We start from the raw sequence: 27,371 nt of genomic DNA, 5'->3' as shown, positions 1-27,371 counted from the left end.
AATCGACGCACACATATACATCGCCGTGTCCGAATTAAGATATACAACCCTGTTATGTGGTATAAATAAGTACCGGGAATTCGATTCTTTAATATAGAAAAATACGTTAAGGCGAAGCTCGCGATGGACGGCGAAGCCATGGAGGAGGAAGCTGGTGGGGATCATGGTGGTGATCAGCTGGTGGTGGAAGATTAGTGTAAACCAGCGGCGGCGGTCCTGGACGCCACAGAGGAGTTCTGTAAGGCGGCGGTCCCGGTGGTAATATGAGGGGAGTTGGAGTTGGAGGTGGAGGTGGAGGTGGTGATGGTGGTGGAGCCGCGTAATAATTAGGTGATGGTGGAGCTGATGGGGCTGGAACCCGTGCGGCTAAAAAATCCGGAAGTTGCTGAGGGGGAGGGGGAGGCGGAGGCACGGGCGGCCCCGGCGGAAAATTTCTCTTGAAACCCATATCTGTAATTTTTGAACGAATTTAAGATGCGAAATCATTAAATAATGGGCATGAGTTTGGGTGTAGATACGAATCAGATTAGCCAACTGCGATCACCGCCAGAGCTGGAGTGAAACGTGTTCGTTTTTGAAACTGGGATTGCGGTACATAAAAATAAAGTACAAGCAAAATACAAACTCTCCAAAAATAGGAAACCTTTGATAAAAAGAAATTCAATTACTTTACGCTACATCATCCCTATGAGATAATAATTAATAATGTAATCCATCATATCTTTCACTGAAGATGATAAATTAACAAAGTAATGCCTGTACAACTCTATCATACTATTTGTTATATCATAAATTAAATCAATATATTCATGACCCAATATATATTAAATTAGTTCAGTGAATGAGATCAATGACATAAATCAATATTAATCATTTCCCGTGAAACAACCATTTAACGAATATACCTAAGAAATCATGAAGTTCACTTGATGGTAATTAATAATGACATAATCGTATATACGCAAAATACTGAGAAAATACTATCATATGCATGCCTGAGGTATATATATGCCTAATGAAGATAGTTTAAACGTGAAAATACGAGACGTCCCAAGAGTGATCCGTTGATACAACAGTTGTGCATTTGAGTCGCTTATAATTATGCAGATTTGGTTGTTTCGATCTAAAATATAAACAAACGAACTTGTGGGACGGGAACCTTGAAGGGTGATGACAGAAGAATAGAGAGCACAAACGAGTGAGATGCAAAGTTGACGCACTTTCATCATTTGTGCTCTCTATCTTCTGTCAACAACACAACTATTCCCTCTCCTAACGTAAAGGCAACCGTTCTATGCAAATCAATCAACAAAATGTCCAATTAATCTATAACAAATTATACTATATATATGTATATACAGGGATTAGCAAGTAGAGTACGTAGAGGGACAAGAACTTTCTCAGGGGTGTAGCAAAAAAAAACAGTGGGTGAACTCATGATGTGTTTTTCATGTAGAATCTTATGCTGCACGGAGCAGGTTCCGGTCGAGCGATCCCTCTAGCTCCTAGCCAGCTAGTAACTCTCAAGTAAATTATATTACAAATATATATTCACTTTTACAAAATATATGGTTTTCTCTTCAGAGTACCCTCTCTCAACTAAATTCTTTAATTTAAATCACACGACATGCTGAAAACTTGATTCTAGAGCGAATGATTGGGTGAAGGAGCTAGAAGAGGACGATGACAGAAGTATAGGGAGCACAAAGAGTGAGATACAAACTGATCTTTGTATTCTCCTCATCTGTGCTCTCTATCTTCTGTCAACTCACTACCACCAATTCCACCTCACCCTATCACCCGTCTGAGGAAAGAGCTCTGACAATTAAATTCACACACACGCACAACATGAGAGCCTAAAATTTTGATAAATTGACAAATCTATGTGTTTTTCACAAGAAATATTTACTTTTTCTATGACAGTCGGGGGAACAAGGACGACTACCTTTATCAGCTACCATAACTTCGCCCTCCTGGTTGATGGGTAAAGGAGAAAAGGGGTTCATGGGAGAGAAGGGTAAGAAGGGGAGTAGAAAGATTTGAGAGTAAGTTGGTATGGTATGAAGGTTATCCGAGTATGTATTTTTATAGGGAAAAATTGTTTGCATGTACTTGGGTCAAAATATTGCTGGAAACAAAAGCTGAATAAGGAATATTTGTAGCATTAGAAAATCCATTGTTCATGCTTAATTTTGCTAAAGAGCCATTTCGGGAACCAGAACAAGATAGGGATAACAGGAGAAATTCGAATTTTCATGCAAGAAAAATTTAAAATTCCAGTCAGCAGTATAGTCAAATAGAATCAAGAATATAAGAATATGACAAGTAATTTGGTGCTCGAAAGAATCTATATCATTGTGGTGCTGTATGCTCGTAATTGGGAAAAATGACGCGGTATGATTGGCGGTCCAAATAAATGTAATTTATTATGTAAATACTCATGTTCTCAGCTTAATCGGGTGAAGACAAATTCGAGCTAGGCAAGCAATGACGAGGAGCAGCTGCCCTTTTCGATCTTTCTTTCTTTCTTTTTGAAAAAAAAAAAATCGAATTATATATATATATATAAACCCTAATATAGAAGTTGGACCATCCCTAGCTATGCATTAAAGATTATAAAATTTCTCGTTCTTTGCTCACCTCTCCTAAGTTACTGCAAGTTTGTGTATTCTCATGCATCAATGGTCCATTAATAATCCATTTTCTTCAACTGTGACTCATGGCGGCTATCAAACTAAAGAAATTGTTAAAGTAGGTGAAAGCACAACACACTAGCTTATTGAGTCAAATCCATGCAGCCAAGTTCTCTAGTGGTACGTACAAAAATGATTGGAAATAATAAGTGGTAGTTTTTATTTTTGTGTATATATATCAATGGATTGTTATTTTTGGAAATTTATGCCATATTGTGACTAATATAAATGGTGGGACATGCAGATTTTGGCAAGAAAATGACATGGTAATACGAAAAAATCTTCCTCTTGATCACATTGGAGATATAAAGTGTGGTAAATCTAGGTTTTTCGAATATACCATGCATAATATCTATTTCAAACCATGCAAGATAAAATATTTGAGGATAAGAAAGTAGTAGGGCATTGTATATAAATGCATCTATTAGTCATGTAGAGATCAACATTAAACATTATGTCTAATATATATATATATATATATATATATATATATATATATATATATATATATATATAATTTAAGGTTGCGTTTTGTTTCATGAATTTGATTCGTAGAAATATTTGAAATGATAGTCGTGATCTTCGGTATATTTGAAATCCACCACAATTAATGACTATTCTATGTCATTCGAGTTATATCATCAATTATTCGTCACTTAGTTTATAGCAGGGGCGGATTTAGTGTAGGGCGAACGAGGGCTACGACCCCCCCAAAAAAATTTAAAAAAATTTTTTAGCGACGGTTGTGACGGAAACCGTCGCAAAATGCGCGACGGTTTTATCAACAACCGTCGCTATATGGCGGCCACGGCCCCCCAAATATTTAAAAAAAAAATTTTTAGCGACGGTTATATAGAAACTGTCGCGGTTTAGCGACAGTTTTACAAAAACCGTCGCAAAGGTGGCCCCCCAATACCAAAATCCTAGATCCGCCACTGGTTTATAGTACTACGCATTGGACTCTGTTAAAGAAATGTAAAATCAAATATAACAAAATATTTGAAAGAGGAGGATCGAGCTAGAATATAGTAATTGACCAGTAGTAAGATGGATATCGCATGCATAAATTTAGTGGATTAAAATGCAAGTGGTATGGAAGCATATTGTAGTAGATGAAGAATCCCTAGTTGCAAACATATAATATCTTATCATGGATATGAATTTCACTCTTTTTTTTTTATCCTCGATCGATTAGACCCACACAATTTAATTGGGGCGGTGTGGAAATATTTCGTCGTCCACTTGTCAGCACCCTATGGCCTCAAATTTTTATCCAACTTTGTTCTTTTTGGCTAAGTTTAGAATCTTTACAAGATTGCGTCTACATTAACAATTTAGGCAAGTTCTTCACTGGTTCTTGCATTTCACATTTCTTGTGGTTATGCTTAGTTGGGAATAATTCGTCCGAACAGATCTATTGTGCGACAATCTCACGAATTTTTATCTATGAGAGAGGTCAATCTTTCCGATATTCACAGTAAAAAGTAATACTCTTAACATAAAAAATAATATTTTTTTATGAATGACCCAAATAAGAGATCTGTCTCACAAAATACGATCCGTGTGAAACTATCTCACATAAGTTTTTGTTAAACTCGTCCTTTCATTGAATCGGGTCGATCTACATGATTTAACTTCTCGAAATCTCTTTATTAAATTATTGCTGAAATACAGTAACATATTTATGGTAACGTGATTTAAACCGTAAAAGATAAACTATAACTACTTTTTATGTTCTATGAAATACCCATAAACAAATTTGGTAATTACTTATTAATTAACAAAGAAAACTTTAATATTTTACTCCATGCACCAATATTACTCTATACATATGCATGTTTGTTTATACGTCAAAACTAGATGTACAATTGGTAATAAAAGTAAGTATTAATCATTATAAGATGTATTGTTGAGGTACTGTTTGTAACTTACTACAAAAATCAGGTATTGTTTAAAAATACTTGAAAAAATTATTATGAATTTTTTTGAAACATTTAATTCCTAACAAAGGGGCAAAATTATATTCATCGACATTTAAATTTTATAACTAATTGATTGTAAATCAAAGCAGTTAACTCTTTAAAAATATTTACAAATTGAAAATAAAATCCACGTAAATTAACCACAGCAATCTAACAATTTTAAGAAAACAAACCATGAAATGTATACGAAAATTAAAAAAAAAAAAAAAAGACGTTTTTTTTCAGTAATACAAATTAATTTGGCCAAACAAGGCATTCATTTTAGATTGGTTGGACCAAAATGGTCATTCTTTATCCAATTTTTAGCTCCTATCCCGGCCCAATCCATCTACTAAACAATTATTCGAGAATTTTATTTTATCCGATTTTTTCTCTACTTTTTAATTTCACAAAAACTACGATAAAACTATCTCACGAGTCAATGTTGTGAGACGAGTTTCCAACCAGATCTGATTCCTGAAAAAGTTTTTTTTTTAATGTGAAAAGTATTAATTTTCGTCGTAAACATATATCGAATCATTATGTGTCACCGATATAAATACACACATGAGAACATAGTACATAAAATTAGTATTTGACATATTTCACCCCAGCTAATGTACTCATAAGTTCAAATATATATACATTGTGTTTGGAATATCCTATCTATATATTTTCCCCCCGCTTTTCTTGAAAAGAAAGTGGAATCCCCCAGAGTATTTTCGAGAAGCATTCATGCATCAAAATAACATATAGATTATAAAATTCTGAGAGTCGATGAATGGATCATTTGCAACTTCTCAAACCTAGCTAGACAAAAAAGATTATTGAAATACATCTAATCTTGTAGTACATGATATATAATATTACATAGCACATAATAACTCCAAAACTAAAATTAGATATATCAAATTTTTATACATAATATCTATAGAATATCAAGAATTGAGTAAGAGACCGTCTCACGAATCTTTATCTGTGAAATGGGTCAACACTACCAATATTCGTAATAAAAAATAATGCTCTTATCATAAAAATAATATTTTTTCATAGATGATTCAAATAAAAATCTGTCTCACAAAATACGACCCGTGAGACCATCTCACACAAATTTTTACCTCAAAAATTTTCAACTACTAACATAATCATTAATTTCATTAATTCAACTTTTCATAGCTTTAAATTTAAATTTTGAAATAACATTATAGTGGTTGATTTAATTATTCTCCAAATATACTGGTAATAAACCCAGATATAAACTAAATATTTTACCGATCCATCAACCAAATACATTGATATCACTCAAAAAAATTGTATTTACTGAAATAATTAACATATGAAAAAATTCACACAGCACCCGCCGCTGCACCTTATATTATATCCTAGAAATTAATTACGGAAGCATGAATCGACAAAAAAAAATGAAATCAATTTGCAACGGACGGAGTATATCCCAATTCAAGAGAAGAAGCGGAAGACTTGTATATCTCAAAAAACAGCCTATTCTCGAACTCAGTTCTGGAATTCGCCATAGGAGGACCATTACGAGCTTCGGGGATCACCTTTTTCGAACCAAAGACAGCGTTCTTGATTCTGCGCCACAGTTTCTGCGGCGAGGGAGCTGGAAGATTCAAGCAAACTTCCGGCGATTGTGTGATTCTAACAGAATGCTTGGTGTGGCCGCCAAGTTTCGCGGTTTTCAGATTCCTTCTGTTTGTTGATGCAGATGAGAGGTTGAAACTGTAATTGTGACTGTACCCTCGTCTGCTCCACTGTTTCCTCAAGTTCCCGTCCATGGCTGAATCTATTTAGTACAGGCTTTGTATTGATACTTGTCCGTAGGAAAGAGGGAGGGAGAGAGATTACAGAGATTGATGGCTGTATGATCCAAATCAAATTAAGTTTCACCCATTTATAGGAAACAATGGATTAATAGAGCCGTCCCTAAATAAATAAATTAATTATTAAATTAATATAACGAGACGAATTAATTTTGTTAATATTTATAATAAAAAAAAATTATTTAATAAATAACTTAAATAAAAGTTAAGTTTCATAAAATTAACTTATAAGACGTCTCACAAGAGTGTTTGTGCATATAAATACTGTTTAATTATGATATTATGGGCATAATAATAATTATTGTAAAAAAAAACCCACCAATTTGAAGCTGAATCTTATTAATTTTCTGTATTCTTATAAACTTATATATGTATTTATCATGTATAGAGATTTTGTTTTAATATATAATTGGTCTCCTTGCTGTTTTTGTTTTATATATTTATTTGGCATTATGAAATGTAAATTAAATACTAATAACTTATATTAAGTATTAATTAGATGAATTTTATTTACATTTGCTTGAAGAAAATTAGTTATGAAGAATTTTCAAGTCATCAGGTCAAGAAAGCCGGTAGATATATTTATTTGACCAACATAATTTTCGAAGAAAGGTGTGCTGCAGCCTGATGAGTAGTATATCATACGGTAGTGCAATTTCCAGGATACGTCATAAAAAAAGGTCCAACTTAAACTTCTTATTATATACACGAATAATCAACTCTCAGCAGCAAAATTAAGTAATGAATCAACCATGCCAATCGTTGAAAAGATGGTAATCATCTTTATTATTATAAACTCCACAATGTATTTATATATTAATTAACACATTTCCGCACGTGCAAACCTGTACTACTGACCTTTCTCTTATTTGATACTAGTGATATTTGGCACACATTGTTTTTTTTTTCTTACATAAATAATTTTATTTATATTTAAATATCAGTCATATCATAATTATGTAAAAAAATAATGATAGATTAAATTGCGATTTTGAAGTAATATTTATTTAAAAAAACGAATAAAATAGAAGTTATTCAATAAAATGAACCGAATAAGGATTAAATCAAAGACTTTCTTTTTGCTAACGAATCAATACTCTACTCACACCATACATTAGAAATATGATATTTATTAACATATAATAAGAGAGAAAATGACACCAAATATTTTGTCTCAATTATGAGCAAACTTAACAATAATAGTAATATATTAGATATGGAACAAAACTCTATTATATAATCTTTACCTAAATGATTATATAATATTTTATTCAAATATCAAAGTTTTTTTTTACAAAAATGTATATGTTTCTTTCCCACTGGAAAGCCCAAATAAAATTAAAAAATTTACTGATTATAACGACGAGCCCAAGTATTATTTGGGCTCTCAAACCCAAATAGCTCCCCCATCTCTAAAACATACACCCCCGCGCACACAACTCCATTATCCTGAGCCAACTATTCTACCAACCGAGTGAAATGAACCAGAACTCAATTTACATCAACAAGACGGATTCAACACCACCTCTCTGGAAGTGGAAGACCATTGATCTCCAGCAGAGAAAGCCCGAAAGCAAGCTGTCAACGGTGACTGAATTCTTCAGTGAAAGCGGGCGGAAGCTCGACGACGTCGTATTGGGTCCCGGAGTCGGCGCTGGAGTCGGTTGCGGCGTCGGTCTCGGTCTGGGAGTAGTTGGCGGAGCAGGGTTCGGTGGTTCGGGTTGGAACCAACTCAGTCCCGTGTTTGGGATTGGAATGGGATGCGGCGTGGGCGTGGGGCTGGGGTTTGGGCAGGGGTTTGGTGCAGGCTTCAGCTTGGATTCCCTTAAATCTCATTTAAGGAAGGGGAAGAGGAAATCCAAATCAAAGAGACGGGTCTGAAAATTGTCGTGAAGATAGGATTTTGAGTTGTGTGTGAGTGAAGTGATTCTTTTTACCAATGGTGATTGCTTTCACGGTTTAAGACTTTGATTTTCCAATAATTGGATTCAGTTATGTGTTCATTTTTTTCCCCATCGGAATTACTAAGTACAGGTGTTATGTTTTCATTTATATTAAATATTTATAGAAGGAAATAAACCAATGTTCTAAAAAGCGTGAAACATCCGAAGTGTGGACGTAGAGCTCCAAGCTTTTCAAGTTTAAACGAGATTAGTACTGGCTAAAAGTAAAAAGTATAATTGTAATTATTTCAAATCAATAAATATGATAAATTTAAGTCTGATACATTAATTCTCATATTTATAAAAACATAAAATATCAAAATTACAAGTTTTATTTCTTTTTGCAACTAGACTACATTAAAAATTACTAAATATTTATCAAATCATTGTCTGAGACGCTTAATTATAATTAAAATTTAAAAATAAACATCTAAATTATAAACTTAATTTATTATTTTAAAATAAAAAGACATACCTTCAAAAGTAAAAAAAAATAAAAATAAACAGATGCGATTAATTGTATTTAAGCACACTTAATTAAACGTATTAATTACGCTTAATTCGATCAAACTACAGTTTGACCGTTTTTTTCTCAAGCGGAGCGTTTTTGTCAGACTTACAGCTTAAGGGTGCGTTTTAGAACATTGGAAAAAACAATGCAAAAAATATATTTAACATGAAAATTGAATTTAATGCATTTATTTAATAGATATCATATAGTATATTTTTACCACATTTATTAATGATGATTGCATTTAATAACGAGTCCACGAAGCTCAAACTTAATAATAATTGAGCTCAATTACAATAAACGAGGCGGCTCATCTTGTCTTTCTAACAATGGAAGTAGGGATAAAAATTCCCCCATCAAATAATTAGATACTCGACTTGAATAGATAAATGTATGGAGTGATTTTTTGGACTTCATTGAACATTGTGCAATTTGGGAGGTTTCTCAAAATTGTCAATATTAACCCCTCTCAAATTACACAATTATCTCTCACTAATTTCTATTATTATATTAAATATAAAATTAAACATTTAATAAAATAAAAAACGATATCTAAAGTATGATTATAATTTTACACATACTATGTTTGTGCATAATTTATAAGTATGAATTAAAAGTGAGAAACTTGATTGATTCGGTCAAAAATGAAGGAGATTTTTGTTGAAAAAAAGTTTCATCCAAACAGATTCGCTTATGAATTTCGGTATGTTTTACTGCAGTTATTTCTGATAATATGACGCGAATGTTTAAAGATCTTGTGTTTATGAGATATAAAGTTTAACAACTGATGCTATATTGCTATTAGTTCTTCCGGTCCTCCGCTTTTCGCCCGTCGATACAAATCTCCGGTTTTCAGCGGTAGCAGGATCAGCTTAAAAAATGCTTAGGGGGGAATGTTCCTGCTGATATACATACCTTCTAGTCAGGATCAACCACTGATGAAAACTCCTGATCCCATTATTTCTTCGGACTGATTGATATCTCTCCAGTGTGTTCTGCTATCAATGGTGGTGATATTCGACTAAGATATCATATATCATACAACCTAACATTGAGTTTTCTGATAGTGTGACTTTGTTACTTGAGGGCGTTCAAGATCTCAAGTTTGATTGATGGGCTAAAATGGAAACTCTCCTCAAGCGCTCCTTCGACATCTTGCCAAATGGTGTGGCTTGTAGTAGGAAGGTATTATACTTGAAGTGTGGAAATCTGATTAATATTTTGTACAATTTTTGCATTTTTCTTTACATATGTTTAATCTGTTGCATGTCACTGTTTTCTCGAATGCATCTATACATGTACCCTGTGTGGTAGTCATGTTTATACAATCCATTTTTTTCAAGTTCCAAAATATTCGTTAAAGACGAACTTTATCATTCCTAAATCATTAAATGTAACCAATCCAGAGGAATTCTTCCATTAAAGCTGTGAAATACTAACCCTTGAATTTTGTTGACAACCCTGTTGTGTTTCATAGTTTTTGCTAGCTACCAGACGTCAAAGTCAGATGTTAGTCCAATCTGCGAGAAAAATAGTGTTACTAAGGGAATAAAATCAGAATTTTGTTACAGAACTGGGGATGTAGTTGGCGAGATCTCTTTTCTCCTCCTCACTGCAAAAGATTTCGGTCTGAATGTACGGCGACCCATGGGATATGATGCTCTTCGAGTCTTTGCTTTTTTTGCAGGTGTCGTTTCAAAGATCTGTGTTTGGGCTAAAAATAATTAAATTATGAAGCCCACGTTAAATTAATACAAGCCCGATTAAATTGTATGGGCCCATCAAACTTAGCAGAGCAAGCCCAGTCCATTTAAACTGATCACGAGACGTTAAGTTGGAGAAAACGTGGGAAGAATCGGGGGAAGAATCGTGGGAGGATCGAGACAGATCGTGGAATGAGAAGCGGGGAAACATGGGTCATGGGGGAGTGGAAGAAACCATATCTCACAGTGAAGAAAAAGAGTTCATCGGCGACACACAAAACACAACACAACTCTTCAACACAGACAAATCTGCAAATACTCTCTGCAAAATTTCCAATATTCAAGCAATAGTCTTTTTCAAGCTTTCAAGCATATTTCTATTTACGTCTTCTCGTTTGTAGATTTCAGCAACTTCATATTTTATATTTTTATGTCTTGTAAATTTCTACAGTTTATTGAAAATATAAACGATGTCAGAGATTTATTCCTCAAATCCCAATAGTTTTCTTTATTTTGGCGTTATAGTTGTTTTAGGAGATTAGAACCGACGATCAAATTTAGAATTCACAATCGCTTGTTTTTAGAAGTTAGATTTTATCATTTTCACACAAATCGGTGCACTTCGCACCTGGCACGCCCGCAACACCAAATATTGTGCAAACATATTTTTGGCACGCCCGGTGGGACCATCACTATGCCGCCAAGAAGAAAGGAAAACGTGAATCAGGAGGGTGGGGAGTCTCTGGCGAATCAAGAGGGAACTCAAGCGCCTCAGCCAGAACAACACGTTGTTGAACCACAGGTTGAAGAAATGGATCTACAGATTTCTACTACTAATGACCAAGTCTCAAACAGGGTGATTGGAGAACTGACTGATACAAAGATTGAGGAAATCTCACTGGCATTATCTAAGGCGATGGCTGACTGTTTGAAATCCATTTTGTGTAAGCCGAGTAAGTCCCTTCGAGGAGAGCAAAATACTACTGGCAAAGAGGCTGACCAGGGAAGCAACCAAGTTCATGAATCCGATCAGGGAGTTGGAGACTCAAGGGCTGGCGATCCCCGCCGCCCAGAGTGTACTCTCCCAAATCAGCCCGAAAGAAGGTACACACCACCTCACAAGAGAGAAGAAACCTTAGGAGGGAGAGCTCAGCCATATCCACGTACTCATGGAGTGGGGAGCTCGAAGCAACCAGTTGCTCAAGTGTTCAGCGTGACCAATCCTCTGTACCAACCGGGAGCTTATGATGACATATCGTACATGGATTATCCAGGAGGAGATGGAGGCTTCCCAGGGGGTAATTTTGGTTTAAATGCAGGGTTTCAAGCTCGGGGGGCAAATTACCATCACCAACTCCCCGCTCGGAATTTGCACGGGATTGATCCAGAAATGGTGAGAGAAGCTGTTCAAGAGTTATATGGGCCGGCCTTGAAACAGATTGGCCGCCCAGAGTTCCACAAACCATATCCAGACTACATTGACGTGAATAACCCGTACCCAAGGGGTTATAGAGTGCATGAGTTCAGTTTATTCTCCGGGGAGGATGGCCAGTCCAGCATGGAACACATAGCCAGATTCACCATCCAGTGCGGGGAATTAGCCAACTTGGAGAACTTCAACAATCTAAAGTTGCGGCTATTCCCAAATTCCCTCACTGGAACTGCATTCGCTTGGTATGCCTCGCTCCCCAGAAATTCAGTGATGAGTTGGCAAGAAATGGAAAGACAATTTCACATTCAATTCTATAGAACAGAGCCTGAAGTGTGCATTGCCGACTTATCCAGAGTCACTCAAAAGAAAGGAGAGTCTGTGGAATATTTCATAGACAGGTTCAAGAAGATGAAGAATAGGTGCAAGGTGTTCCTACCCGAGACTGAGTTCGTGAAGATGGCACAAAAGGGGCTAGATTTTGAATTAAGGAAGAAATTCCAGGGAATGGAGTTCAGGGATTTCTTTGAGCTAGCCGCCAAAGTGGCTGAATACGAAGAGCTTTTGAGGGAAGAGTCGTACAAGAAGAAAACTGCTATGGGGTCGTATTATCAAGAGGTGGAAGATGTGGCATTGGCGGAGATTCGGTCAGCTGGTTCTTGCACCGTTCCCCTGCTAAAAAAGAAGCCAGCAGAACCTGAAAAGAATAATAGCTCCCAACTCCCCAAAGACATGCACTATACTTTTGACACGTCAAAGACCGAGGAAATCTTCGATTTCTTGGTAAAGGAAAAATTCATCACATTCCCGCCTGATCATAAGATGCCACCTACAGAAGAGCTGAAGGGAAGAGAGTATTGTAAGTACCACAACTCTTACAATCATGCTACGAAGTCTTGTTGGGCGTTCAAGAATATCTTGCAGGACAGAATTAACAAGGGAGTTGTGAAGTTCCCTAACAAACAAGAGTCTATGGCGGTGGATGACGATCCTTTTCCCCCCGTTGCTTTGGTTAATGTGAATATGACAGATTTGAGAGATCTTCTCAATGAGAAGAGAAGGCTATCTTTTGCAGTGAAAGACCGAGTGATCAAGAAATACTGGATTCCAAAGGGTCAATTGTTTGAAGCTCATGAAAGGCACAGTGTCGATGGAATGCCAATAGCCCAACAGCGTTTCCCTAGAAGTGTTGGTGAATCCGCGGCCTTTAGGCCGAGGGATCAACATTTTCTTGAAAGACCAGTGATGGAGAAGCAATGGTTCAGAGGGGAGTCATCTCACAGTCATCACCAAAGGTATTCAAACAGGAGAAATTCATGTGAATTTGAGTCAAGGAGGGTGGAAACCAGAAAAGTATCAGCTGATCACGGCAGAGAACGGCGTTCATACGAAATCACAAAAGGAAAAATGATTGAGAACAGTGGAATAAAGCCAAGATACGTTCTTCCAGCCAGAGGGGAGTTCAGTGAGTCTTGGAGAGTGGCCCAACACAAAAAGTTCCCTAGGCCACCGACTAGGACACAAAAGAGACGACTGTTGAGAGAAAGAGCTATTGCAAGAAGAGAGGAGTTCGCTAAGCTGAAGAATGAATCCAAAACTGATGTTCCAGTCTCCAATGAGCCAGTGGGGAGTAAATCTAAGTTTGGAAGATCGGCTACTGAGGACAAGTTTGTTGAAGACGATGATGATTTATTAAGCGAAGAGGATGATCAAGCAAGGAAATCAATTAATTTTCGCGTTGGGGAATTTCACATCACTGTGGATTGTGCCACTGGAGTGGTGATACTACCCGAGATATTTAAAATGGTAGAAGAAGGGAACGGGGAGTTGATACCCCATGAATCGTCGCAAAAAGAAGATCAGGCAATTAAACTCCCCGAAGGGAGTTCAAAAGTGATTATCAAGGAGGATCACCGAAACAAGCCTCAGCAGGTGATACTTGAAAAGCCTACACCGGCCATGACCAAGCACATAAGGCCGTTGTACATCAAAGCCCACTTGAATGGGAAGCCAGTGTCTAGAGTGTTGATTGACAATGGCTCAGCAGTGAACGTTCTCCCAGTAAGAATGTTGAAAAATCTAGGCAAAAATGAAGAAGACTTGATCCCTTCAGAAGTTTCGGTTGCTGCATTTACAGGGGAAACTACCAAGACCATTGGGGTACTCCCCGCCGATGTTACTGTGGGGAGTATGTCATCTTTATGTGCATTCTTCGTGGTAAACTCCTCCGCCAACTTCCAAGCGTTGTTAGGCAGAGATTGGATCCATGCAAACCAGTGCATACCATCCTCAATGCACCAACTGTTGTTATTTTGGAAGGGGGATGACGTGGAGGTCGTAGAAGCGGATGGACAACCGTTCCAAACAAGTGCAAGTGCAGTAGAAGCCAGATATTATAATGGGGATTTTGGGCCCATCAAAATCCGTAGCAATAGCAAGAAAGAAAATCCACTGTACATGCAAACACCAACTCCAAGCTCGGTGTTGGAAAGAATCCTCAAACCTACCGTTATCGTGCCATCGAGGCCGATAATTCAGCCACTGATTGAGGAGATTGATGATTGATTCGAACCAACGAAGAAAGGAGGTAGCTGCAACCTCTATATGGAAGGCACATGTGCAGCAAGTACTGGAAAAACTAAAGGAAGAGGAAGCATGGGACACTTATGGAACTGAAGTGGTCCAAGAAGAAGAATACGAAAATGATGAGCTCCAAGTCGATGAGTTGTTGATGGCGCCATCTCAACTGGAAGATGGCCAACATGAAGTTCAAGACCCATTGGAAGAGATTAACTTGGGGGAGCTTGAGAATCCAAAAGTTGTATATGTGAGTAAGTTACTGGAAGAGCAGTTGAAGCAAGACTTGATCAGCATGTTGAAGGAATACAAAGATTGTTTTGCATGGGGTTATGATGACATGCCAGGGTTGGACCGAAAATTGGTCGAACATCGACTTCCACTCAAAGAAGGTTTCAAACCATTTCAACAGTCATCTCGTCGCATGTCAAAAGAAGTTGAATTGAAAGTGAAAGAGGAAGTTGAGAAATTGTTGAAGGCCAAGTTTATAAAGCCAATCCGATATACCGAGTGGCTTTCAAACATTGTGCCAGTAATGAAAAAGAATGGTAAGGTCAGAATATGCATCGACTTCCGAGACTTGAACTGTGCAACTCCCAAGGATGTGTATGTAATGCCGATACCTGATATGTTGATTGATTCAGTGGCTAGACATGAGATGTTATCTTTCATGGATGGATTCTCGGGCTACAACCAAATCAAAATAGCTGAGACTGACACTCACAAAACAGCATTCAGATGCCCGGGAGCTGTTGGTACGTTTGAATGGCTTGTTATGCCATTCGGGCTAAAGAACGCGGGAGCCACGTATCAAAGAGCCATGAACTCCATCTTTCATGACATGATAGGACATCATATTGAAGTATATATAGATGATATAGTTGTAAAGTCTAAACAAGCTACTGATCACATTGAGCACTTGAGGAAGAGTTTCCAAAGAATGAGGCAACATGAATTGAAGTTAAATCCATTGAAATGTGCATTTGGCGTGAAGGCAGGAAACTTTCTGGGATTTCTTGTGCACCAGAGGGGAGTTGAAGTGGATAAAAACAAAGCCAAAGCCATTATGGAAGCAAATCCGCCTAGAAACAAGAAAGAGTTGCAACGCTTCCTTGGGCAAGTGAATTACCTGAGGCGTTTTATCTCTAACCTTGCAGGGAAGACAAAGGAGTTTTCACAGCTGTTGAAGCTCAAAGACAGCGGGGAGTTCAAATGGGAGGAATCGCATCAGAAAGCTTTTGATGTGATCAAGGGTTATCTATCTAACCCACCTGTTCTGATGCCTCCCAGGTATGGAATGCCCCTTAAATTATACATCTCTGCTGCTCATGAGTCAATTGGATGCCTACTAGTTCAAAATAATCATGAAGGAAATGAACAAGCCATCTATTATTTGAGTAGATTCCTTACTCCAGTAGAGGTGAAATACTCTGTGATTGAAAAGCTATGCTTAACACTGTATTATGCATGTACTAAGTTAAGACATTATTTAATTCAATCAAGAGTGTTTGTGGTGGCTAAAACCGATTTGATTAAATACATGCTTAATAGACCCATCCTCTCTGGGAGAATTGGCAAATGGTCTTTAGCATTGGCCGAGTTTACATTGACATATTATCCCCAAAAATCAGTAAAAGGCCAAGCTATCGCCGATTTTTTAGCTGATCACCCTTCACTTGATGAGTTTATTGGAGAACAGGTTGGATTTCCAGTTTGTGGAGTGGGAGTTCAACCCTGGGAGTTGAAGTTCGATGGATCAAGTACAGAAACAGCAGCTGGAGCTGGTATTGTGATCACCTCCCCAAGAGGTGTGAAAACCGCAATATCCTTTAATTTGAATTTCCCATGCACCAACAATCAAGCGGAATACGAAGCACTGGTCATTGGATTGGAAATTCTGAAAGACTTAGGTGCAAGAGAGTTATTGATATCAGGGGATTCTCAGCTGGTACTCAAACAGCTGTCAGGGGAGTTCAAATGCACAAGTTTGTCCTTAGCTCCTTACTATACCGCTGCATCCCAACTGCTAGATGATTTCGAGGAAGTGTCATTAGTACACGTCCCAAGACAAGAAAATTGGGAGGCAGACGAGTTGGCACAGGTTGCTTCGGGATTGAAGATGTCTCCGGAACTTACACACAGGCTGGTGTTGATTCAAAAGAGAAACCACCCTTCAATTCAGCAAAGAGGGATTCAGGTAGATACGCTCAACTTGGATATAAACTTAGCTGGTGACTGGAGGGATGACATAAAACAGGTGCTAGAATCAACCGGGAGAGATATTCCACGTGGTTTAAAAATGAGAGCTCTTAATTACGTTTTAGTGGAGGGTGATTTGTACAGGAAAGGGCTAGATGGTCTGCTTCTCAGATGCATAGGCTTCCCAGAGGCTTTGGAGATCATGAAGCAAGTTCATGAGGGAGTGTGTGGAGCGCATCAATCTGGAATAAAGATGAGATGGTTGATAAGGAGGTATGGCTACTATTGGCCATCCATCCTGAAAGATTGCATCAAATATGCTAAGGGATGTCAGCCATGTCAGAGACACGGGAACATCCAAAGAATTCCAGCGGATGAACTTCACAGCGTTGTCAAACCATGGCCATTCAAAGGCTGGGCCATGGACTTAATAGGGAAAATCTACCCTTCATCATCTAAAGGCCACTCGTTCATCCTTGTGGCTACAGATTTTTTCACCAAATGGGTAGAAGCAGTGCCCTTGAAGAAAGCGGAGCAAGGGGATGTTATTAACTTTGTGAAAGAGAATATTATTCATAGATTTGGAATTCCAGAGTCATTGACCACAGATCAGGGAACTATGTTCACAGGCTCAGATATGAGGGAGTTTGCAGAAGACTATGGAATTAAATTGATAAACTCATCCCCTCATTACCCACAGTCCAACGGGCAAGCCGAAGCGTCAAATAAAGTGTTGATAAAGATTCTACAAAAGATGATGGAAGAGAATCCTAGGGATTGGCCAAGGCTATTATCAGAAACTCTGTGGGCATACAGGACATCCAAGAGGACTGCCACTGGAGTGAGCCCTTTTTCCCTTACCTTTGGCCATGATGCAGTGCTCCCATTGGAGATTATGGTGCCATCAATGCGAGTGGCAAAGCAAAATGAACTTTCCCTTGAGCATTATAATGAAGCAATGATCATGGAACTAGAAGAACTAGATGAGTTGAGAATCCAAGCGTACAATGCTTTGCTGTTACAGAAACAGAAAGTGGCAAGAATCTACAACAAAAGAGTTAACAAGAAAAGTTTCCATGAAAGAGAAATAGTGTGGAAGACCATACTACCACTAGGAACAAAGGATAGGGAGCTGGGCAAATGGTCTCCCAACTGGGAGGGACCATTCAAGATACATAAGGTGTTAGACGGAAATGCATATTGGCTATCAAGCATAGATGGCCATCCACACAAAAGATGCATAAACGGCAAGTATCTCAAGCCCTATTTTCCGAGTATGAGGGAAAAAGTAGGAAGATCTTGCGAGTAAAGCAATCACAAAGGCTAATCTTCAGTGGGGAGTTGGCATTTTTCAGTGGGGAGTTGGCATTTTTCAGTGAGGAGTAGGCCTTCAGGGCCATTTTTTTAATATTAAGTTCCTGATTTCAAGGTGTCACGTGATGTAGGCCTTAGGGCCACTGAAATAAATATATGTTTATGATTCAACAATAAAATTGATAAGAGAGAGTGGGACAGTAAGCCACTTTCATTCATCATTTTTAGGCCCTTTGTTTCACTAGGGAGTCGGCCTTATGGCCACTTATTTTCAATGTTTTTATGGTATCAGAAATAATGGTGAAGTGGACCGTACCACCATTATATAAATTGGTTGTTTGCGTGTGCAGTGACAGGCCCATGAAGTAGGCCTTCAGGCCACTTAGAATAGGGCAAGAAAGAAACATACCGAGCGGGGAGTTGGGCTCACCGAACGGAACAACGAATAATAATGAAGAACAGAAGAGAACAAGGGCGTTATGCGAACCCCAAGAGAACCCAGAAGTGGAATTTGGTATTGAAATAGGCTATCTAGCCATTTTTGTACGGTTTTTAGCTTCATGTTGTAAAATTTTGTTTTAAGTAGGCCGTAAGGCCACTAATGCAAATATTTGTTGGTTATGATTCAAAAAACGAGAAAGACCAATGAAAGTTGGCCAGTAGGCCACTTTTATCATATTGGATTCATTGTGTTTCGATAGAGAATCAAGGAAAAGAATAATCTCGAGTGGGGAGTTTTAGACCAATCTATGGTTTTGATTGAAGATATTGAAATGAGTTGGGTTAAGTGGATTAAGAACGAATAGAAACTCCTTTCCAACATCCAATACACAACATCACATACAAACCCACCTTCATTCCACATCCATCACCCGACAACCACAACATCAAACCAACAGTCAACAAATACAAAGCGGAGTCACCGCATGCAAGAACAGTAAGTAAATGTGTATGTGGGAAAGGGGTCCAACTGAAGTGCAATGCATGCAAATGGCTGCTTGGGTAGGGGGAATGTGACCCAAGTGATGTGCAACACACAAAGAAAATATTAGAGTTACCTCTTGGCTGCCAATTCATGGTCATATGCACGTTTGTTGAACAAGGGAGCTAGTGATCTAGCGGGGAGTTATGCCAACACATGGCTTGAATCAGTTGTTTGTCGGTGGGGTGCACAAAACCATCCAACTCCCCGCAGGAACTCGATACTAGCAAAGGAACAAAGGGCAGTGACATGTAAACATCTACAAGGAGCCAACATGGAAATGACATAGAGTAACATGACAGTGATCAATATTGTGGCAAAACAAGTCGTCATTCCCTCAAATTTCTCTAGGCGAGTCAAAGTGCCTCAAGGTTAATCATACAAGGCAGGAAGAAGAAACCAAATTGTATTGCATAAGATTCAAGAAACGGGCAGTACATTTACCAATGGCCATAGAGGTTGGAGTCATGAGTAGGGGCAGACAGTGGTGACTCGTGCTTGAAGCTTGAGCGACGACCTCAGTTGGGTACCCGAGCGGAAGAACTATGACATAGATGTAAGAAGCATCGGCACATACATGACACATGCATGTTGGTATCACAAGAAGACTTCATGAACATAACAAGTTTGGGTCTTGCAAATGTTTATGTATTTTCATTGGAACAAATTCACAAACACCATTAGGGCACAATGATGAGCAGAATGACTTCTTGGTTGGAACAACTAACGTAAGATTCATCAATTACCTGGTAGGGATTGACGGTACTGGTCATGGTCGACGGGGAGTTAAGCTTGGTGTTGCTTTCTACTCAGCTTACTTGGTTGCTGAGAAGGTTACTGTAACTACTTAACATTATAATGATTATCGGTATGTATGGGAGTCTCAAGCTAGTGGCTCATTCACTGTTACCAGATAGGCTCATCTGCGAAAACATGAGGAGATCTAAAAGAGGACCAGCTGGAATACCTTGAGGAATGCAGGTTGAAGAGTTTGGTCAAGAAGCACTTTGAGTTTATTAGCTACCCAATCTCTCTTTGGGTGGAAATGACTACAGAAAAGTAGTTCTCTGAATGCAGGGATGAGGAAAGAAAAGTTGAAGACAGAGAAATAAGAATAAAGCGGGCTGTAGAGTTTTTGAATCTGAAAGGGAATTGGCTGTGAAAAATCCAAGAGATAATTGGGCTCGGTCCAAAATTACAAGCCCGCCTCAGAAAAAATGCTTACGGGCCGCTCCAAATGAATGAATTGAATTTGGCTACATACAAGCATTTTGGCCCACGGGCCAATGCTTGCGGGGGGCAATTGTTTGGGCTAAAAATAATTAAATTATGAAGCCCACGTTAAATTAATACAAGCCCGATTAAATTGTATGGGCCCATCAAACTTAGCAGAGCAAGCCCAGTCCATTTAAACTGATCACGAGACGTTAAGTTGGAGAAAACGTGGGAAGAATCGGGGGAAGAATCGTGGGAGGATCGAGACAGATCGTGGAATGAGAAGCGGGGAAACATGGGTCATGGGGGAGTGGAAGAAACCATATCTCACAGTGAAGAAAAAGAGTTCATCGGCGACACACAAAACACAACACAACTCTTCAACACAGACAAATCTGCAAATACTCTCTGCAAAATTTCCAATATTCAAGCAATAGTCTTTTTCAAGCTTTCAAGCATATTTCTATTTACGTCTTCTCGTTTGTAGATTTCAGCAACTTCATATTTTATATTTTTATGTCTTGTAAATTTCTACAATTTATTGAAAATATAAACGATGTCAGAGATTTATTCCTCAAATCCCAATAGTTTTCTTTATTTTGGCGTTATAGTTGTTTTAGGAGATTAGAACCGACGATCAAATTTAGAATTCACAATCGCTTGTTTTTAGAAGTTAGATTTTATCATTTTCACACAAATTGGTGCACTTCGCACCTGGCACGCCCGCAACACCAAATATTGTGCAAACAATCTGATTCGTGTTTTTGCTTGAAAATGTGATCACAGCATCGGGAACCTTGTGTTCTTCCTCAACTTTTAGCTCCCTTGTTTCTCTTCGTGATAGCTCAGCTGTAATTATATTTTCTTTCTCACTTGCTTTCAGAGCTTCAATCCAAGCATGAGCTGCAGCGACCTTTTTGTCCGCAATCTCCTTGGCTGTGTCTGCATGCCTGATGAGGTACTCATATTCAAATTTGGAAATGGTGATTTTTGAGCTATGCTGAGTAGTTGAAGCTCTATTTCCCTTTGTAATCTCAATTTGCGCTCTTAAATTCTCGAGGGCTATCAGCTCTGATGATTTAACGGCTTCAAGTTCTTGCGAGGCCTCTTCTAATTTTCCCTCTGCTAAGTCTATCTCAGTATCAGTTTTTAGAACTTCTTGTCTGATTATTGCAGTTTTTTTGCTGACGTGGGACAGATCGTTCTTTGATGCTTCAGATTCAGATTTCAATCGTTCAAGGGTAAGTGATAGATTCGACACCTTGGTTTTGGCCTTGTTTTCTGCAGTAGATTTTGCTTCCAGTTTAGCTTTAGCTCTAAGAAGCTTTAAGTAGAGATTCTGCATAAACATTTCTGTCATTCGTTCTTTCTTCTTTTGTTGCAAAGTCTCTTCCATAGCTTGCTTAAGCTCATTCCGCACGACGTTCATGGAAGCCTTTAACTCAAAGCCACCCTCTCTAATTGCATCCAATTCTTTCTTTGCCGCCTCCAACTCTTTTGTGACAGAATCTAACAAACACGAGAATTTCGAGCTTTCATTTCTTTCTGTTCTTTTCACCATCTCCTTGATTTTTTTCAATCCATTCTCTAACAGATTGATATCTGATAATGTAACAGCTAGCTTGTTCTCCAATTTTCTTGCATTTTCTGTTTCTCGAGCCATTTTCTTCATTTTATTCCGAGTCACCTCCCTCCTTTTCAAGAATCGTTCATTCTTTTCTTTTCTTTGAACTTCAATCTCTCCATATTCCTTGATGGCCTCAATTTTAGCCAACTCAACTAACACATGCTCTTCATTAGTTTCCTCAATCTCTCTTCTAATTGTTTCTAAGGAATTCGCAAGGATCACCATATTCAAAAGAGAAGAGTCTGTTTCCTGCTCGACCCGTCTTTTTTCTTGCAAAACAAAAGCCATATCCAGCTTAAGATTATTCAGTTCTTGTTTCATAGACTTTAAATCTGCCACCACTTTGGCATACTGAGAATCTCCAGTTATCCGTTCTGCTGCACTTGCTTTTGCGATCTTTGGCTTCTTGCCCTCTCGTTTATGTGTTTTGGCTCTTGAGATTGGTTCTTGGATTCTTGGACTCGAATTTTTCGCCATTTTCTTCTTAGAAAAAAACTCCGACTCTGTTTCTGCTTGTCTTTTGCTTCGAGCTAGGATTCTTCTTGTGCTTAGATTTTAGCTAATTGGCTCCAGTCTCGGTTCCCCAACTGATGCTCTCTTGTTTATGTGCGAGGCTTCTATAAAACAGTCACACGCAGGGAGTTTACAGTTAGGATCATAAATAAATAGAAATACAAATTTCGATCAAAATTCTCGGTACCTTGATAGCTGCTATAACAACCAGCCCCAGGCCATTTTCCCTTCCACGAAGCTCGTGAACACCCAGCATCGATCTTTTCATGAGTGAAATTTTACAATTTCTGTAAACTTATTCAAAGCCCAAAATCTCAAATGATATTTCAAATGTTATCCACTTGCCAAATATAAAAATGTACGGCTAAAATAAATTTCTTTATGGGAATTAGTGGTCTAAAAAGAAAGATAAAGTAATGGTGGCGATTGGGTGGCATCCCCTGCCACGGGATAGGAGTTTATCCTCCGTGGACCCCAAGAAAAATGGGAGTCCTAGTTCGCAGGAAATGGACCCCTTGATGAGCTAAACTTTATGTTCTTAGAAAATCATTTGATTTTTCATGTAACGAGATACAGTAGATTTCCGTTTTCTTTTCCAAGTTGTATAAAAAAGAATCATGATTTTTTAACCAAATTTACTTCTCGTCTCCAACAATATTATATGCAACCTAAAATGGCAAAGAAAAGCTCAACGGAAAAAGGGTTCATATTCCAGAAGTCGAAGAGATTGAGAAATTGGAAGAGAGACACATGGGGATGGAAAAAGATTTATATCAACTCCAATTGAAGATGAAACGACGAAAATTACAGAAAATATCTCAATATATATAGCTTGCTTGATTTGGTCTTGATTGTCATTCATCAGCTGTGAGCGATTTCAATGCACCAATATCAGAGTCATTTTATCTCTCTTCTTGCCGCTTCAAGCTCAGGCATAAAGGCCGATGTCCCTTATCCTAAAAAAGCTCCACTGTCATCTCGTAAGGGGAAAGTTTAGTATTTTGTAGCCAGGGATAAAAATAACTGGTGATAAAAAAAGAGAATTTATGGATGTAGATACCTGAAGGGCATCTTGTACGATCAGTTCAAAAAGGTTTTAAAGAACCATTTGAAAAAGAATCTGAACATAGCATGTCGTCTTACCTTTAAGTGAAGCTGCTAGGTAGTACAAAGGAAGAAGCTGTTTTGCATGAGATCATATTTTGATGGATGAAGTAATAGCGTTGCGGGAGTTTTAAATTACCTAAATACGTCTCTAAAAATAAAACGGAAAGTTTTATAGTAAAGTGCTGGTTTGAACCTAAAGTGTGTTAATTGATTATGTTTATACATATATACGGTAAGACCTTGTCATGTTCTGCTTTATGCACAGTGAACCGTCTATTTGCTCGTGCAATCAATCCTTTTCCTCTGCACTTCATCCTGCAAAATTCGAAGGATCGATTTAATCCCCGATCCAACAATGATAACGGAAACAAGCTTCATCAGAAGGAATTCAAGAATTTATTATACAGTTGCAAAGTACAAGTATTATTCAATATCAAATAGTATTTACCAGTTTCAGTTCTGGATCACAAATCTTATGCTATTTTTGCTTGGCAAAGAACTTCAGCGACAGTTGCAGGAAAAAAAGCGAAGATAAAAATTTGGACACAAGCATGACAACAACTTTTAAGGGAAGGAAATCCTTCCCTCTATAAAGAATTACGAAGAACTTGTGTCGCAGTAAAAGAACAACTCCAGTGAGAATCTGTATCAGCATCGACATGATCATAAATGCAAATGTTATTTGGATTCTAAAAGATTACGAGTTAAAAATCATGAACATGACACACTTGCCTTGAGCTCACTTACCCTGTTGTGGTGCAGATTAACGATGAAATCTGATAATAAAAAAATTGATGGAATTCAATGTCTACGACAGTACAGAGGAAAAACACATACCAAGAACAAATGAGTTGGTAAAGGGCGAGCAATCTTCCCCAAATATGTAAGTTCAGAATCAGTCAGCTGTGATCTAGTATGAGGATGGCAAAACCTAAAGGGTGTCTTAAATCCATGACTATGTTCCGGAAGCAAATCTGCATCCACTGGTAAAGCTTTGGCATCCACCAATCGACAAACGTTGGTCCTATCTCATCCAATAACCTGTCGGATTCTCTTTCATAAAGTGGTGCGATACATTGACTTTCCCATTTACCATCTTTTCCATGGCTCATTCGCTCAGACTATCTGCAAAATTTAATTGATCAATGGTTGTGCTCTTTTCATAATTTGTAGACGAGCAAGAATGCTGCTGATCACAAGTAGAGTTTTGATAAATCTTCGGATAATGCCTTGATCTTGAGACATAGTTGCAACCTCTATAAACCACAAGAAAGTTTTTTTGACTCCATACGACAACGCCTCCAGTCTTTAGCTGCTCAGCATTATGAAAAATATACATTAAAGAAGCACCCTATACATCATTTCAAAAGTAGAATGATATCGAAAAATAAGGCACGGAAAGGATCCTCTTCCAATGATACTGGTAATATATTGAGATGAGAAGATAATACAAAAGTAATGCTCGAATTGCAAACCCATCCAAAAGCTAGTAAATAGTAATGGTTGAATATTAAACTGGTACGAAAAAATGTACATGCCCAATGTCCCAAACCCCGTGGGAAAATTGCAGCCACCTCATATATTCTGTCAAAACTTGCATATAATGAAAGCAAACCAACCAACTTCTAGAAAAACCAGGAATAAATTCAACAAACGATAGCATATATAGTTCTTGGTGATATAATAAAGGAACTTTGAACTTAATATGTTGCTGACCTCGACTATTTCTCGAGATCTATCCAAGTTTCAACACAAAGGAAGATCAAATTTAAGCAATGTAAGCTCATCACTTCTCCAAACAAGAATAACTTGATCAACAACAGCCTCGGTCACCCCTGCTTTTTTAACCTTCACCCATGTTTTCATTGTCGCTGCCTCACTCTCAACCTTCTTAGCAACTCTCCATCAAGGCTCGATTGAACAGCTGTCGCCACTTTCTCCTTCTTTAGCTTCGTAGTTACAATTCTTTCCTCTCTCTCCCAAGGAAATTTTTTCAATTTTTTGCTCTTGTCAACATCTTCCAGTGGACTGCCAAATTCAACATTTTTTAATGGTTCCTGAACCACCTCGAAAGTTCTCCCTACCTCAGCGTCATTTTCATAACCCCCATCCCCCCAGAGTTAATTGGTGGAAATATAAACTTAATGTTTTCTGGTTCATTTTGAATTTCCTCTTAACTCTTGCGATTCTTGGAGCTTCTCAATCCCTTTATAGATTCTCTTCACCTCACCTCTCTCACCACCCACTTTTCTGGTCAAAACAATGTCAGGATGATCCTCAATCCGTCCAAGGCGTGATCTTTATCTTGAAAACCGCAAAATCTCGTCGGGTTTAACAAGAAGAGGGCCATTCATCCATGGCACTGTGCATTTTCATAGCTGAACCTGAGTCGAGATGGGTCCTGAAGATTTTGGATAAATTTTTGGCTTACACGTTCAAAACTTCTGCTTTCCAATTTGGGCTGCCACTGGCATCGTTACGACTTACGAGGGCCGGAAAAGGTGACTCCCAGAGATTTAGCTGGATCAAACAAGAGAAGCGAATGTGAAGGACATGTGGAATTGTGGGGGTAGGAGGCGACTCTGTTGGAACCAGAAAAGGGTAGAGGAGAAGGAGATATGGTAGACCCGGATGGTGGGTTTATTTACTGCTACTCATGTGGATATTGACTTACGATGATGAATATCAAGATTTTCTCATTAATATATTGGATCTATTTTTTTTTTAAATTGTACGTGCTACAAAATCTTAGTCGTTGAAATGAAGAGAAGGTTCGATCCTGGGTGTGGGAGTAGTGTCCACACCCAGAATCAAGGGATGAGATTCATATCATGGGGAAAAAAAAAATTAAAAAAAATTAAAAATTAAGCCATAAAAAATTCTGGCCCTTGGATCTATCTCTGCAGGTACTGCCTGTACAGGTAGGGTGAAATAATTCGAAATGAAGTAAAGATAATATGCACATAATTAGGATCTCATCTAGGGGTGTAAACGAACCGAATACGTTCACGAACTTTTCGAGCCGGTTCGAATAATATTTGGTTCGAATTCGAAATTATCGAATTCGAGCCGAACTCGAACATGTTCGAATATTTTTCGAATCGAATTCGAGCTAAAATTATATTGTTCGCGAACTTTAGCATTATATTTAAAAAATAAATAAAATATTATTAAATATATATATATAATATTATTACGTGTGTGTATATATATATATATAAATATAATATATATAATATTATATATAATATTATAACGTATATATATATATATAATATATATTATATAATATATATAATTTTATTCGAGTTCGAATTCGATTCGAACTCGAGCTTCAGTTCGAATCGAGTTCGAATCGAAAATAATAAAAGTTCGAGTTTCGAATCGAGCTTTGAATATGTTTATTCGAATTCGAGCTCGAACTCGAATACTGAAAATTTCATAAAATTCGATTCGATTCGATTCGTTTACAGGCTCATCTACTCGAATGGCGGAAGAAATGAAGACCGTGCAAAGATTTTCTTCTCACTTTCTTGCTGTAGATGGTATTTTGTTGGAAGCCGTACAGTGCCAAATGTGAAGGGCCGGAGCTCTTATTGTTAAATTAGATAATGTTTATTGTAAAAAGATTTGACGAATTTTATTTTTGAGATGGATTATTTTATTGATATTCACAATATAAAATAATATTTTTTCATGAATTATCTAAATAAGATATTTGTCTCACAAAATACAATTTATAAAATCGTCTCACAC

At 37.8% G+C, this 27,371-nt stretch overlaps 2 protein-coding genes across 2 annotated transcripts; one reads left to right on the top strand and one right to left on the bottom strand.

Moving 5' to 3' along the window:
• Nucleotides 1–17,611: 17,611 nt before the first annotated feature.
• LOC140822202 (uncharacterized) lies at nt 17,612–18,166 on the top strand. The gene has a single exon (XM_073182940.1). The coding sequence runs from the start codon at nt 17,612–17,614 to the stop codon at nt 18,164–18,166; it is 555 nt and encodes a 184-aa protein (XP_073039041.1).
• A 2,875-nt stretch (nt 18,167–21,041) lies between these two features.
• Nucleotides 21,042–26,248, bottom strand: LOC140822201 (protein PLASTID MOVEMENT IMPAIRED 2-like). Its single transcript, XM_073182939.1, has 4 exons — nt 25,332–26,248; nt 24,064–24,927; nt 22,696–23,930; nt 21,042–22,612 (listed from the first exon to the last, which is right to left on the bottom strand). The coding sequence occupies exon 4, from the start codon at nt 22,470–22,472 to the stop codon at nt 21,042–21,044; it is 1,431 nt and encodes a 476-aa protein (XP_073039040.1). The 5' UTR covers nt 22,473–22,612; nt 22,696–23,930; nt 24,064–24,927; nt 25,332–26,248.
• Between the last annotated feature and the right edge of the window lie 1,123 nt (nt 26,249–27,371).

The sequence above is a fragment of the Primulina eburnea genome, unplaced genomic scaffold, assembly GCF_022965805.1.
Source record: "Primulina eburnea isolate SZY01 unplaced genomic scaffold, ASM2296580v1 ctg739_ERROPOS11973397, whole genome shotgun sequence".
Classification (NCBI taxonomy): Eukaryota; Viridiplantae; Streptophyta; class Magnoliopsida; order Lamiales; family Gesneriaceae; genus Primulina; species Primulina eburnea.
Note: the sequence above shows the minus strand (reverse complement) of the source record. Positions and strands in the feature narration are given on the sequence as shown.

Excerpts from the sequence above, each read along its gene's own strand:
- LOC140822201 (XM_073182939.1), bottom strand. The coding sequence starts at position 22,472 with ATGGCGAAAAATTCGAGTCCAAGAATCCAAGAACCAATCTCAAGAGCC.
- LOC140822202 (XM_073182940.1), top strand. The coding sequence starts at position 17,612 with ATGATGGAAGAGAATCCTAGGGATTGGCCAAGGCTATTATCAGAAACT.